The sequence below is a fragment of the Geotrypetes seraphini genome, chromosome 1 (assembly GCF_902459505.1).
Source record: "Geotrypetes seraphini chromosome 1, aGeoSer1.1, whole genome shotgun sequence".
In the NCBI taxonomy this organism is placed as follows: domain Eukaryota; kingdom Metazoa; phylum Chordata; class Amphibia; order Gymnophiona; family Dermophiidae; genus Geotrypetes; species Geotrypetes seraphini.
In genome coordinates, this window is record NC_047084.1 from 526,519,307 (window position 1) to 526,535,882 (window position 16,576).

Below are 16,576 nucleotides of genomic sequence, written 5' to 3' on the forward strand. Positions count from 1 at the left end.
GTCTGATTTGTTGCTAGGAGCACCCTTTGAGACGAAGAATCCTTGATGAGCCAGTCATCCAGATAGGGAAAGACTTGAAGTCCCTGGAACTTCAAGACCACTGCCACTACCACCAGGCACTTGGCGAAAACCCTGGGAGAGGATGCCAGGCTGAAAGGTAGAACCTTGTATTGATAGTGGTGATGTGCCACTTGAAATCTGAGGAATTTCCGGGATGCTGGATGAATTGAAATGCGAATGTAAGCTTTCTTGAGATCCAGAGAGCATAGACAATTGTTGTGATCCAAAAGGGGATACAGAGATGCCAGAGACAACATCCAAAACTTTTTTTTGACTGAGGTCTAATATTGGTCGAAGATCTCCCGTCTTCTTCGGGACAAGGAAATAACGGGAATAAAAATCTTTGTTCTGCTGGTCCAGAGGAAACTTCTCGATGGCTTTGAGAAGGAGCAGGGAGTTGATTTCCTGAAGAAGAAGAGAGGACTGGAGTTGGTTTGAAGCAGACTCTCTTGGAGGATGATCTGGAGGGATTGTACGAAAATGAAGAGAACAACCTTCTCAAATGATATTGAGAACCCAGAGGTTGGAGGTGATTAACTGCCAATGATGATAATAATGTTGAAGATGACCTCCAATTGAGAGAGGGAGAGGCAAATGTAAAAGGATTGAAACTATGCTCTCGAGTAACTGGTCAAAAAGACTGAGTGGATATAGAAGGAGCAGATGCCTGAGGTCTCCGAGGACGTTGCTACCTTTGTTTCTTCTGCTGCGGTCTGGAAGAAGCAGATGGTTTTTGCCAGGAAACACCTCTGATATAAAGAAGAGGGCTTGTAAGGTCTGGTAGTGGATGGCTTGTGTTTAGGCTTAAGTAAGGAATCCCAAGACTTTTCATGTGCAGAGAGCTTTTGAGTTGCATTCTTAATTGAGTCTCCAAAAAGTTAATCCCCAAGACAGGGTATATTGGGCAACCGATCTTGGAGGTTAACATCCATATCCGAAGTTCTGAGCCATGCCAATCTCCTCATGGCCACAAACGTAGCAGAAACCATGGAGGATAATTCAAAGACATCATATGCAGACTGCAACATGTGTTCTCTTAACTGAGTACGGGTGCTAGATATGGATTCAAGACAAAGTTAGACAAGTTCCTGCTGAACCGGAACATACGCAGGTGCAGCTGGACTCATTTAGAGCACTGGTCTTTGACCTAGGGGCCGCCACATGAGCGGACTGATGGGCACAATGGAGCACTGGTCTGACCCAGCAGCGGCAATTCTTAGGTGTTGGAATTCAGTCTTCTGATGTGATCGAAGATATTTGTGAAATTTAGGCAATTGTTTAACAAGGTGCTTCAGATAACACATGAAGTAGAAATCCTAATTGATGACCCGATTGGCTAACATGGAGTTTTGGTACAGACGTTTACCAAACCTGTCCATAGTACGCCCCTCTCGCCCTGGTGGAACTGAGGCATAGATTTTTTTAGTGTGGACTCCACTACCAAAGATAGATAAGAAAGCTGAGGTTTATCAAATCCAGGATTGGTAATAATCCTGTAAAGAGAGTCTAGCTTTCTAGGAGCAGCAGGAACCGAAAGAGGAGACTCCCAATTTTTACAAAGAGTTTCCTTCAGGATTCCATGCAAAGGAAGCTTAATAAGCTCCTTAGCAGGATGTTTATAGTCCACGGTCTCCATAAATTCAGCAGAATATTTGGAGTCGGCTTCCAATTTAATAGACATGTCTTTACCCAGTTGTCTAATAAAATGAGTAAAAGAAATAGGCTCAGAGGGAGATTGCTCTCTAGGAGGAGTCTTGCGAGGAGAATGCATCTCAGGAGAGTCATAGGTTTTTGTTGTGGTAGAATGTGGCTTTTAATTGAGCGTTTCTTAAGAGTTGAACAATATGTGCAGGTCTCAATGCGATGCTCAGGGCCAAGGCCCTGTATACACCAGCTATATGGGTCAGTGAAAGAAATCGTGAGCTGGCCACCTGCCGTATTTTTAAAGCTGGTTAACAGACAGGACATGGAAGGAAAAAGTCGAAAGCTGAGGCGAGAAAGAAGGCCCCACCGTTGAAAAACACCCGAAGGTAAAAACTGGGAAAAAAATTTTTTCATTGTTTTTAAAGGTAAACAAACGAAAGAAAAAGAATTAAGTAAAAAATCAAACACACGAGCAGGAAGGAGAAGGCTAAAACAAAGAACATTGAAAGCACTTCTTAGCTCCATGGAAAACTAAGAACTGAGGAGCTGCGTGCCTACGCCAAGCGGTAAGGCACTCGCGCATGCGCAGTCAGTCGCAAACTTTCTAAAGTTCTTAAAGTGCCACTGCACTTGCACAGCTGTCTGTACTGGGGCTCTGTGGATAATGTCACCCACATGTGAGAATATGCTGCCTACTTGTCCTGGGTTAATACACTCTAAATTTAAAGAGTTTTTATAAAGGGTATATCCAAAACACCGTCACTGTTTCCTATATCATATACCCCATACTCAGTCTCCCAAGACCTCAGCAGGACTGCTGTGTGAAATTCATTTTGATACGCATAGACTTTTGGCACCCAGATCGTCACCAGTCTTATCTTATTTAATTTTTAAATTCTTGTTTCAAACTAGCGATATGGGAATGACAAACTCGGCTGGGCAAGGAGAACGTCCTTGAAAAAGCCACGGCGAAACACAGTTCTATGTCGGAGCTATAAATCCCCCTGCCGAGTTGATATATAAGATGAGTATTAACTTATTTAACTTACTGAAAAAATATATAAACTAGAAAAAAATCTAAAAATTAAATAAGATAAGACCGGTGACGATCTGGGTGCCAAAAGTCTATGCCTATGAAAATGAATTTCGCACAGTGGTCCCGCCGAGGTCTTGGGAGATTGAGTATGGGGTATATGATATAGGAAACAGTGTTCTAGAAGGCATTTACTGATAAGGTATATAATATTCATAGAAATAGTTAAATTGACTAAAAATCTTGAAACGTAAAAGCCTATATTTATCTATAACACAGCTTTTTGTAACTTAACAGGTTTTGGAACTACCTGAGAAGGAAAGTATGGATGGACTTTCTCTTTCTAAAACTGTCTTTATTTTCATGTGAAAAGGTTACATCCATTTATGCATCTGTTTCTAAAATTCCCTCCTTGTCTTGATTGTAAGTTTAAGACCGTCAAGCATGCACCTCTAGAGCACTATATAAATCTGATATTCATTATAAAATCATGAAAATAAATATGGGCAACATATTAAAAGCCGATTTCCTACCAGAGACAAAATAACCAAAAATATATTTTCTTGACTGGACAAACTACTATGCATTATGGAGCGAAGCATGTGAAGCGAGAGATAAGGAATGAGGAAAAAAAGGTTAAAGCTCTCTGACCTATGCTTCATCTAAACAATGGACAATGGTTGCTGTTAACTCAAGTTTCAATTAAAACAGTTCAGACCACAGGAAGAAATAATTTTGAAGAACACAATGAAGTTGCTGAGTTAGTTAACACAAGCTGAAGACAATTTTTTTTTTTGCTTTTAAATTTACACAGAAAGCATCATTCTTTGAAAAGAAAAATCAGTAATGATACAAAAAGAAAATAGTTCATAAAGGTGGAAATGAAACAACTTAAATATACAGTCTACTTTAATAAGGAAGGAAATAAAAAAAATATCCATAGGATGCTGGATTAACAAGTAACATAACAGCAGTTTATGAGCCTAAATAAAAAGGAGATCCTCCTCATTTTAACAAGCCCAAGATGATTCAAAAGGCTTCAATGGTTACTTTAAAATTGTAATTGTGAGGGTTCAAAGAAAATATTACAATTATCTTGATAGAAAATTATATATTTACAAGGAAAATGTAATTGAAAGGTTGTGCCCAAAGGCAATTTTTTTTCAATGATGAGCTGACATTTGTGCTAACTTTTGAGTTACGTAAATTCCCTGTTTTACATAGCTTAATTTGCACTCTCTCTATAAAGGTTTAACTCTTTAAAACTAGTCACAATTATATCAAGTGTGTCCAAAATAAAAAAGGCATCATTTGTAACTGAAAAAAATGGTAGACATCACAACAAACAGCAAAAGACTTTGGGGAAAAATTCTTCATTACTCCTTTTTGTGTTAAAAGGCAAGCACAGAATATTACAAATGTTTTACATTTAATGTGGTAAGGAAAGCAGATGACCAGCAGAATAAAAGCTAGACAAAAGTCCAATGAACTCAAACAGATTAAAGCATGTTTGTGCTCACAAATTGTGCTTACCTACAATACTTTTCTCTGGAGCTGGAGGAACAATGTAACCGATATGCATGTATTTTGTAGCTAATTTGCTATGCAAACCCAGGAAGTCACTAAACCTTCGTTTCACAGAGAATTCATTCTTGTTAAACATGGAAAGGGAAGTCTATTAAAAAAAAAAGAAAGAAAGGGACACATTGCTTAAATTCCAAATGATTCCTAACATACTAGACAATTGCTCTACTGTTCTGGTGTTCACAAACTCGTGCTAGATACACATCTTACTTACCTTAGTTGTTACTTTGTATGCCATGTAAGCATTCATGCCATCCCCTGTAAGAAGACCACATAGTTAAGAACATGTATATCAGTGAAACATATTTCTATCATTTAGAGCCCTATTTCCCAACCCTGTCATATGAACATATGTATCCAATTAGGTTTTTAATACTGCCACAGTGAGCAAGCATGAGAGAAAATCCCATATATCACCACAATCTATATATTGGATGTGTATTTCTCAGTGACAGGGTTGAGGTACAATGATTTAAAAGGTAAACCCAAGTTCACACTTTCAGAATTTATGCTACACATTTATTTTAGTATTTATACACCGCTTTTAGCATAAGCGGTTTACACATTCAAGTACTCAAGTATTTCTCTCTATCTGTCCCGGTGGACCCACAATCTGACTAACGCACCTAGGGCAAAGAAAGATTAGGTTCTTACCTCAATAATCTTCTTTTTTAGTAGATAGACACTTTGGCCCTGATTCTGTATAGGATGCCCGGGAGAGGTGTCCTATTCAGAATCGGGCCTACACTAAACCCCGATTCTGTAACCGGCGTCCATGTTACAGATGCTGGTTAGAGAATCGGGTTAGATTAGACGCTACACTTATCGCGTCAAGGGATCTCTCTGCCGCTATAAGTATAGCGGGCCGCGGCCCCCTGTCCGACTGCAGGCAGGAGGGTGCCCAAAACCTCATGCCGAAAGATGCTCCCCCCGACACTACTGATCGCCCCCCCCCCGACACTACCGATCTCCCCCCCGACACTACCGATCACTGGCAGGAGGGTACCCAAACCCTCCTGCCAGAAGAAGCCCCCCCCCCCCGACAATATTGATCGCTGGCAGGAGGGTGCCCAATCCCTCTTGCCCGAAGATGCACCCTCCCCCCCCCACGCTAACAGCCCCCAAACCTCCACCCCACCAAACTAACCTTTTCTTTTGGCCAGACGGGTCTTGCCCGTCCAGCCGGCAGGCCCGCCTCGTCGAAATGAGGCGGGCCCGCCCCTTCCCGGCCCATCCCGCCGAAGCCTAAGGCCTGACTGGCCCAGGCTCTAGAAGCCTGGACCAATCAGGCCTTAGGCATAGCGGGTCCGCCCATCCCCACTTAATCTAAGGCCTGATTGGATCCCTTGCCGCAATAAGTATCTTATCCATTGCCGCAATAAGATCCCTTGCCGCAATAAATATAGCGGCCGCGTCTACTTACAATGTAGACCAGCATTTTGTTGGCCTACATTGTAAGCGTCTCTTCCTCTACTAGGGAGACGCGTAGGGCCACCTATGTTCGCCTAAGGCCCGCCTAAGGCCCTTAGGCGAGCTTAGGCATCTTGCAGGCCTCCCTAGGCTCCCGGAGGCGCCTTCAATATAGGCGGCCTGCCTGGGGAGCATTTTTTTTTTAAACGTGCATCCCGATTGGCTGATTAGACAGCTGTAGGACGCCTACAGCTGCCTAAAATCGGGACGCACTTTGTAGAATCAGGGCCTTTATTCCTGAAGCTGTGGGTAATCAATCCCTTGAGAGAATTCTTGCAACTCATTAGCATTCTTTTGCTCTACCTCCCATCCCTCTGGGCTGTCTTTGAATTCCTCAATTCATATCAAAGCAGATGGTCAGTCCTGGAGAGGAAACTGAATAGGGAGGGTACGGGGTCTCTCCCCGAGAAACAAGTCAGTTCTGCTCATTATCAATAACATATGGATAAAACAAAACTTAACCATTTGCAATATATAACAAGGTGAAAACAAACAAGTCACCAACCTGAGTGAAACCTGCACTAAGTGTGGGAGATTCTACAGATAACCTCTAAATTCAATGCAGCAGTCACATCCTCTATCCTTGTCAAGGCTAAAGAAAGGAAAGAAACAAGGTATCCAGATTCCCCGGCACATTAAAGGCAGTAAGCAGGCAAATGAACATCTGATAGGGCGGGCTTCAAGAATAAAGCATGTCTACTAAACAGAAGATTACTGAAGTAAGAACTCACAATTAAATACTTATTCTCTCACTTGCTAGTCACTCTGTACTGAACTGAATTACCTTGTTTGTGCTGTTGATTATCTTTAATCTTTGCTTCCTTTGCCGCCACAAAGCGGCGGCGCTGCTGACCCCACCCACTTATATCAGCTGGTATGGTACATGCCCTTTAAAGCTACCCTGTCTGCAGCGCATGCCAAAGAAGTATACTTAAGGAGCAGGTAATGCTCCTTAATGCGCTCCTTTGTGTGCATCCCAAACGCATGTCCTTTGGGAATTCCTTTTCCTCATTCATCTGCCTTTTTTTACTTATATTTTCTTCTTTGTCGCCTCATTGTCCTTCATCTGCCCTCTCTAACTTGTGGCCCGGTTCTACTTCTTTCTGCAGCTATCGCTGTTAATACCATGGCCAGTTCCTCCTACGAGATCCCAATCATATGGGGCCCTCACACTGCTACACAATACAAGCCTCCTCAATCTCGCTTAGCTGTTTCTAATCTTATTCAGGTCAAAACATAAGCCCGTCATAACTCCCACCAACTTATAAGCCTCAATTCTGGTTTATCAACTCAAGATCATTCAACACTAAGTATCATCTATTAAATGATGTTATTTCCCAGATTACCTCGATCTCCTCTGTATCACTGAAACCTGGCTTTCAGATGGAGACGAAGCATATTTAGCCTTCACCTGTCCTCCAGGCTTTACCTATCATTTTAATCATCGTATTGAAAGAGGGGGTGGAGTAGCCACAGTTCATCGATTAAATTTAGCCTTCGATCTTGAATTTTCTTCCCATGTAAGCCCCCCTAGAATTCATCCAATTTAAATTGAAAACTAATGCTATATTTGATTGTTTACTCTTATACCTCCCACCTCCTATATCTCAAGATAGGATTTCACTAGTACAATTCACGATTTTTGATTTCTGCACCTCAACTGATTCTCGGGGACTTTAATGTTCATGTCAAAGACCTTAATAACACACATACTTCGGAGATGATGACCCTTTTCAAAGACTTAATTTTATTTCCTTTAATATCTTATCCAACTCATAGAGCACGTCATATTCTCAACATGATTTTGGTTCCATCCACAGCCCCCAATTTTTCATTGACATCAAATATTACTGTGCCTTGGTCTGACCATTCTCTGCTCATTATTTCTCACCATTGGTCACTCAGGACTTCTTCTCAGGGCCCTAAATTAATCAGTTTTCAAGATTATACTCTGTTACCATTTCCTCCTCCTTCAATTTTAATCGGGGTTCTACTTCTGACGCAACTATGGACGATCTACTTACTGACTGGAATAAATCTATATCGAATCTCTTAGGTAAATTTGCCCCACTCCAATCCCAGCTTGTTTCCAACCTGCGACATAAAAATCCTTGGTTTTCATCAGAACTTAACTTGATTAAGAAACAATTATGCTCTCTGGAAAGGAAGTAGAGACATGAAAAATCCACAATCAACCTTTATGCTTATAAGGATCATGCTGCTTATTAAAAATCCAAAATTGTTCAAGCTAAATCTCTCTACTACTCTAAACAAATTTCAAACGCAAAAAATATGGCGACTCTATGGGATTGTTCACTCACTGACCTCAAAACATCAAGAGAATCCCGATTCTCTACAGTTACCTTCCACGCAGACATTGGCAGATCACTTTACTGACAAAATATTGAAAATAAGAGCATCATTCCAACCCTCTGCCCAAAGAAATTCAACTGTTCTTCCCAAAAATGATCTGCAACTACCTAGCCTATTTTTTTAAAAATGCTCCCGCTTTAAGATCCCACCTCTATTGGAGATCCAGCAAATTATCAATTTAATGAATACAAAAGGTTTAGGTTCAGAAATTATTGCCCCATACATTCTGAAACATTACTTCTCTATCTTTGGTTCTCACATACTTGATTTCGTGTGCACTAGCTTAACCACAAGCACCATTCCAAAAATCTGAAAGGAAGCGATCATTTATCCTTCTATCAAAGACCATAAAGTTAGCACGACTGATAAATCCAATTATCGGCCCATTTCTAATATTCTGTTTTTAGCTAAAATCAATGAGAAGGTGGTGTTCACCCAAATTTCTGAATGCGTGGAAAATACTAATGTACTTCATCTGAACCAAACAGGTTTTCGCAAACATCACTCTACACTTATAGGCTTGACTACCAATATCATCTATCATCTAGATCATCATAAATCAGTCGTACTTATCTCTTTGGATTTATCATCAGCTTTTGACACAATGGATCACCGTTTACTAATCCATCGTCTTCAAGAAATAGGTATTTCCGATCAAGTTTTAGATTTGTTCACTTCATATTTCAAAGACCGTTTCTTTCAATGGCTCTTCCTCAGATATGTTTCCAAATGAATTCGGTATTCCTCAAGGCTCAATACTCTCCCCATTAATATTCAACATTTTCCTGGCCCCATTAATCACCACAGGACAGTCCATTGGCATTTCCGTTTTCGCGTACACTGATGACACTCAGTTAACTCACCCAACTGATCTCGACAATCCAGATGACATTTCAATTATCAATCAAAAGTTGGAGAAAATAAATAATTGGCTCAATTCCAACATGTTATTGCTCAATATTAACAAAACCAAATCTATGGTTTTCCCAATTAAGTATGGTTTAATTTTATCCTCCACTATTGAATTTAAGTCCATTTCAATTCAGTCTATCCGGACCATTAAGCTACTAGGAGTCACTTTTGATGGGAAATGATCTTATATCAAATTAGCTCCATTGTTCAGAAATGTTTCTACCATCTTCGTATGATCCGTTCCCTTGCCAAGTTACTTGACCATTCTTCATTAAACACCTTCATCCACTCATTAGTCATCTCTTGTCTGGTCTACAGTAATGCTCTATATTAGGGGTGTCAAAGTCCCTCCTTGAGGGCCGCAATCCAGTCGGGTTTTTAGGATTTCCCCAATAAATATGCATGAGAATACATGCATTAGTATACAATGAAAGCAATGCATGCAAATAGATCTCATGCATATTCATTTGGGAAATCCTGAAAGCCTGACTGGAATGAGGCCCTCGATGAGGGACTTTGACACCCCTGCTCTATATAAAGGAATTTTCAATTTTCAAGAAAGAAATTAGGCATTTTAAAATAGTCCAAAATAATGCTATAAAAATCATTTTTAATGCAAATAAATTCGATCATGTCACACCTCTTCTGTTTAAAGCACATTGGCTTCCTATCGAATATGGTATCGTTTACAAAATTATGCTGTTGACATTCAAAACTAGAGTAGTAGGGCAGCCTGAATTTATTAATAGACTTGATTCCCCACTCCTCTCAGCTCTCTCTTTCATCTTAAACCCAAAATCTGCTCTCAATCCTCTTATTAAGACATATCAATACCATGAGAACCAACATTTTTTCTGTCACTACCTCTCCTTTTGGAACTCAGCTCCAAACTATGTAAGAGATCACATCATTAGATAACTTTAAATCCAGTCTAAAAATATTTCTTTTTAAAGATACTTTTGAAGCTTGATCGTCGTTTTAAGTCAATGCTAGTCCAGCCATTTTGGCTGAATTGTGTTCTCCCCTCCTTTTGTTTTTTTGTTCTTTCCTTTACAAATTTTGTAGTTCTACCCTTTCCTCCTGTGCCTGTTAGTCAATGTCCATGTCATATGTCTTGATGTCATGTTTTTTTCTCATTGGTTGTGTTCTTCTCCCCTATTTGATGCTTTCATTTAATATTTTAAATTTTAGTAAAACTGCTTTGAATACTGATAAGGCAGAATATCAAATTTTAATAAACTTGAAACCTAATCTTTCCTTCTAGTGAGTCACTTTAATTCCTGAACCTGTAGAATGTATCAAAGCAGTCCCCCGAGTTTAGGACAGGATAGATGAGCCTGCTGACAGAATGTATGATCCGAATGCAGAATCCTCTTTGGCCACCACGCCCACCCTGTAAAACTTTGTGAATGTATGTAGAGTGGACCATGTGGCTGCTCTACAGATATCTTCCAGGGATACCGCTGAAGATTCCACTCATGAGGAAGCCATGCTTCTAGTGGAGTGCGCTTTGACTGCTATAGGTGGAAGCTTTCCACTTCTCATATAGGAGAAGAAATGGCCACACAGATCCCACCTTGATATGGTTGCTCCAAATAAAAAAAAAACAAACCCCACATAAACATGAGCAGAAAAGACTGGCTCCTACCATCTCACTTGTAGAGATACAACTGAGGAATTGGAGGACAACCCAGAGGAATGGGAGGCGGAACAAAAGAATGCTAATGAGGCTCTCTACAAGAATTCTTGTGAGAAGGGATCAACTACCCAGGTTCAGGAATAAAGTGTCTATTGCACTAGAATGGAGTGTTAAGTATCTTTCCCAGGGTCACAAGGAGTAGTGCTGGGCTTGAACCTACAACCTCAGGGTGCTAAGGCTGCAGCTCTAATCACTAGACAACTCCTCCACTCCATCAGGAAAAGTTTTTAAACACGCATTTAACACATTTAATACCCACATAAAAAAGGATGCTCATATAGTATGTTTTTACAGTATATAAATCATATTGCTAAAGTATAAGGATTTTTCACAATATTTTGCATTTCTTAATTTTTTCCTCATGACAGAAAATCATGAATATTAGCCACTCACTATTGATGCTTAATAACTCGAGAACCAAAGAACCAGAATATACCAAAATATCTGATAAGCACGTCTTATGGTGGTAAAAATTATGCACCTTTATAATCCAAATAGTTGCAACATTTTTGACGGCAAGATAGATGCAAGGAATGGTGATAACTCTTGCAATATGCGTGTACCAGCTATAGAAATTTAGTTGCCTTTTCTCTGTTCTCCAAGTTTAAAAATTTTGTTTTTCTTTTTCCTTAATAGTTGAATTTCTTTTCTTCATTCTCAATATTATTGTGGACTAAAGGTGAATATTTTTCCATATGAGAGGTGGTTTATATTTGTAAGTTTTCTGTTTCAAGTCAGATTGAACTTGATATAAATTCATAAATAAAAAAAACATCTGATAAGCAACTGAAGCCTCACCAACTTTTTCTGGATCTGAGACACCAATTTCAATATCAAAGATATCTCCATTCGATTCCTCTTCAGCCTAGAAGATAAGTGTTTGGTATCAGCAACATGAAAACAATTCAAGTCTGGACATAATTTTATATACCTTATAGTGACATGAAATAAAGTGAAAATTATGATGCATATGTATCAAAATAAACATTCTTAACACAGTAATGCACACTAGCACTGAACCTTAATGAGAAACAGTTTCTGCATTTAAAAGAGTAGCAGAATGGGGCAGAGAATGTCCAGCCCTTGTATCTTAGAAGTTAATGTGGCAGACCAGTGTTTCTCAACCTTTTCAAGCCAAGTACCCCCTAAGCCAGGGGTGTCCAATGTCGGTCCTCGAGGGCCGCAGTCCAGTCGGGTTTTCAGGATTTCCCCAATGAATATGCATGAGATCTATTAGCATACAATGAAAGCAGTGCATGCAAATAGACCTCATGTATATTCATTGGGGAAATCTTGAAAATCCGACTGGACTGCGGCCCTCGAGGACCGACATTGGACACCCCTGCCCTAAGCCTAACAAATACCAACCGAGTACCCCACCAATGCTCCACCCCAGACCCCATCCACATAATAACAGTACTAATTACTTCTATCCATTTTTCATATACACAATATAATCTTATTAATACATGATAACCACAAAATTAAAAAATCCCACAAATTCTACTGTACGCAGAGAAAATGTTAATTATTTATATTTGGGGGGGTTTTCAAAGAGGTCAAGTCATATGACTTTAAAATATGCAATCAGTAACAATTATAGAAAAAATAGACAAATATAGAGCAAAATATAGATAGCAGATATAACAAAACTGACACATTTGATCACAAAATTGAAAATAAAATAATTTTTCCTACCTTTGTTGTCTGTGATTTCATGAGTCTCTGGTTGCACTTCCTTCTGACTGTGCATCCAATATTTCTTTCTTTCCTTCTGCCTCCTGCATGCTTCCTATCCTCCAGACCTCATTCCATTCCCCAACCAACATCTCTCTCTGTCCCTCTACGAGTCCAACTTTTTCTTCTCTCTCCCTGCCTGCCACCCCACCCGAAGCCACTGCTGCCAATTTCTCCCTGCCTCCCCGCCCCACTCATGAAACTGAACCTGCCACCCCCACAACTTTTTCTGCCTGCTCCCCCCCGCTGAAGCCACCGCCGATTCCTCCCTGCCCCACCAGCAGCAACAGCAGAGACAGGCCAGCCCACAAACCTTCCCCCCCACCCCCGACGTCAATTCTGACATCGGAAAGAAGGTTCCGGACCAGCCAGGCTAGGCTTGTGGGTTGGCCCATCCCGTCCCTGTTGTTGCTTCTGTGGCTGTAGGGGGTGGTGATAGCAGGGTCGGTTTCAGGGGTGGGGCAGGGAGGAATCGGCAGCAGCTTCAGCATGGGGGGGTCAGGCAGGGAGAGATCCCAGGCAGCGGTGGCCTGTACCGCAGGTTGAGAATCACTGTGGCAGACAATATAGCTGTTTAACTGAACAGGTGTAACCAATAATCACAATTAACATCTCTATGTATGTTAAACACAAATACAATAAAGTACAATTATTTGCTTTAGGGCATCGTGGGTACCTGCAGTTTACATATTTCTAACTATAATCTTAGCTAAATACATTCTGAAGCCAGATTCTTAGCTGTCTATGAAAACAGGGTACAATAATTAGAGTTAACTATGTGCATCCAGGTAATTATTTATATAGAAATATGACAAAATCCACTATTCCTGCTCACATCTAGTTATTATCAAAATCATCCTACTTATTTTACAAAGTATTCCCTTTTCAATTTACAACCATAATTCATAGCTTGATGTCATGCCTTAGTCTTCCAAACCATTACAGGTAGTCTTCGACTTACGACCTATTTAAGTTACGACTTACGTCCTGATCCACTTACAACCTAGCAGTCGGAACCAATTACAATCGTAAGTCAATGACTACTTGTATATTCAACTTTCCCCAACTCCCTCAGATCATTTAAATGTGCCTTACTGTTTTCCCATTCAAAGCTTTCAACTTCAGTTCTCCTTTCTTGGCACATTGCTTAAAGTTCTGTGCCCTACTCAGGTCATCTTCCACTTGGCCTCTTTAGTTTATTTTCAGTAAGCAAGCTTCTTCCTGTCTACCTTATCTCTCTGAAACTTGCTCCATATTCTTTAACATTGAAAAATTCAGAAGCTGATCTGCTTTGAATTCCTTCCTCTGACTGTAGGACCATATTTAGCACCCTAAAAATGACTAGTTATTTCAAAGATATTTCACACACATGGGGAAATAACTGCTGGAGGACTATTTTCTTTTCCACATTTTAAAAAATTTCTGTCCTCATCTTAAAAATAAGAAAACAAATAAACATTGTGTTCAAGAAGAATAATTATATTCTGTTTCGAATTTAACCCCACCCCTTTTTATTTTTACAAAGCTGGGTGGTTTTGTAAAAGAGGGGGATACTTAACATAATATAAAATTCTAATTTTGTTTTTGATCAGTTTATAGTTTTCAGTACCTCTTCTCTAGATCTGTCAAAAATCACAGGAGCAGAAATGCTTTTCGTCTCAATTCTTGGCGTTATCAGTGCTGTGGGCGTAACTGGCGTGACTGCTGGACTAGGTTCTGAAGACAGGATTGGTTCTCTTTCTGGACTGTCCAGACACACTTCCTCGGTTGCTTCTAAAACAAATTTATCATACTAAACATTTGAATACAATATTAGTTGGTGCCAAAGGGCACTTTAACATTATTAAAGAGATTAGTTTCCCCATAAGCATCAACTACATTAATAACTCTCAACTGTAAAAGGCCTTAGAATTATTACTGATTTTGGAGGGTCACATTAGTCAGGTTATCAGATCAGGCACACAATATAGGTTCAAAGTTTGTATAAAAGCAGCTTGGGGTTAGTAAAAATCTAGTTTCTGAAAGTACTTGAACTAAGACTGGGATGGAGAAATTAGGTTCTTACCTGCTAATTTTCTTTCTGTTAGCCTGTAGACCAGTATAATCCTTACAAAAAGGGTAATATACCTCACTGCTACCAGCAGGTGGAGACTGAGAACAAACTTGTATATTAGGATAGACTCCCCCCTAGCAATTCAGTCTGCCGTATAGCCAAGCAGAACCTAGGAAAGCCTACAAATGAAAACAGTAAAACATACTCTGAACAGGAGTGAAAAAACAACAACAAACCCTAGTATACAACTGTTGGAACATGTGTAGAACTACACCCTGGCATAGAAAATATCCCCACAGTTCACCAGCTAAGCCAGCTGAGCCATAGCCGCTGTTCTTAATTCTCCCCGGCCCTAGAAAAATTACTAGAATCCGCAGGAAAACCAAAATCTGCACGCTAGCAAAACAAAAACCTGCAATCACAGTAGGGGACTATACCGGTCTACAGGCTAACAAAGAAAATTAGCAGGTAAGAACCTAATTTCTCCTTCTGTAGCGCCTGGTAGACTGGTATAGTCCTTACGAATGGGACATACCAAAGCAGTAACCATCCAGGGAGGGACCCCCCGAAGGGCCGAAATCAGAACACGCTCACTGAATACCGCGTCCCGACGCGCCTGAACATCCTGACAAAGAAATGCAGAGAAGACCGAACTGCAGCCTTCCAAATATCCACTGGCAGCACTAGAGAAGACTCAGCCCAAGAAGCTGCCTGACCACAAGTGGAATGAGCCTTGAGAAATTCTGGAACAGGCTTTTTTCTTTGGAAGATAAGCAGAAGTAATGGTCTCCTTGATCCAGTTTGCAATAGTAACCTAGAAGCACCATCCCCCGACCCGACAGAAGGACAAAGAGATGATCTGTCTTCCTGATCTCCTGGGTCCTCTGCACATAAGAAGGACCCAACTGACATCCAACTGGCGCAACTGTCTCTGCTTTGAAGAGCCATCCCGGCTACCCAACACCGGGAGGACCACTGCCTGACTGACATGAAAAGGAGAAACTACCTTTGGCAGAAAGGAAGGAACAGGCCGTAAGACAACCCGTTCCCTAGAAAACTTCAAGAAGGGAGCCCTACAAGAGAAAGCCTGCAGCTCAGAAAACTGTCTAGCAGAAGTAATGGCCACCAAGAAGACTGCTTTAAAAGTAAGGTCCTTCAAAGAGCAGTTGCCCAAAGGTTCAAAAGGTGGGCGTACCAGAATTTCAGACCCATAGCAAGCATTCCCCTCTTCACAAAGATACAGGAAGGATTGGTCAACCTTCAACTAGTCAATTACCTGGACAAATTTAACCTCCTTAGCGAACACCAATCAGGATTCAGAAAAGGATACAACACAGAAACTGTCCTAGCCTCCTTGCTGAACCACCTTTATGATCTCTTTAGCAAAGGCAAAAGCGCACTGATCCTACAATTAGATCTCAGCAGCGCGTTCGACCTGGTAGACCACGAAATCATGCTACTGTGCCTTGAAGCAATGGGAATCTCGGGAAAGGCAAAGAAATGGTTCCAAGAGTTCCTAACAAACAGATCCTACCAAGTAATCAGTAATGGAAACTACTCTAAACCATGGAAAAACCCTTCAGGCGTGCCTCAAGGTTCCCCCCTATCCCCCACACTTTTCAATATCTATATCGCCTCCTTAGGTCACCTACTACAAAAACTAAACTTAATATACTACATCTATGCGGACGACATATCCATCCTTATACCCTTAAACGACATCACTAAAGAAACTGTAGATAATCTCTCAAACACAATGACCGAAATTGATAAATGGACCACTAATTTCAAACTAAAACTAAACGCAGAGAAAACAAAAGTCTTTCTGGCTAGTCCCAATGACAAAATTACGAAAACATCGATAAAAATAAACAACCACGAATACCCAATTTCCAAAAACATAAAAATACTGGGTATCACTCTTGACACTCACCTAACTATGACTGACCACACAAACTCACTAGTGAAAAAATGCTTTTACACGCTATGGAAACTAAGAACCATAAAAAAA

General features: G+C 40.5%; 1 protein-coding gene across 2 annotated transcripts in view; it reads right to left on the reverse strand.

Moving 5' to 3' along the window:
- SNX2 (sorting nexin 2) overlaps positions 1-16,576 on the reverse strand; it is a 162,000-nt gene that overhangs the window by 110,815 nt on the left and 34,609 nt on the right. For both annotated transcript variants that reach the window (XM_033929011.1, XM_033929010.1), the window contains exons 3-6: positions 14,122-14,285; positions 11,574-11,640; positions 4,536-4,579; positions 4,271-4,412 (exon numbers count right to left, since the gene is read on the reverse strand). In XM_033929011.1, coding sequence (XP_033784902.1) covers positions 4,271-4,412; positions 4,536-4,579; positions 11,574-11,640; positions 14,122-14,285 — 417 coding nt within the window. The remainder of the gene's footprint in view (positions 1-4,270; positions 4,413-4,535; positions 4,580-11,573; positions 11,641-14,121; positions 14,286-16,576) is intronic.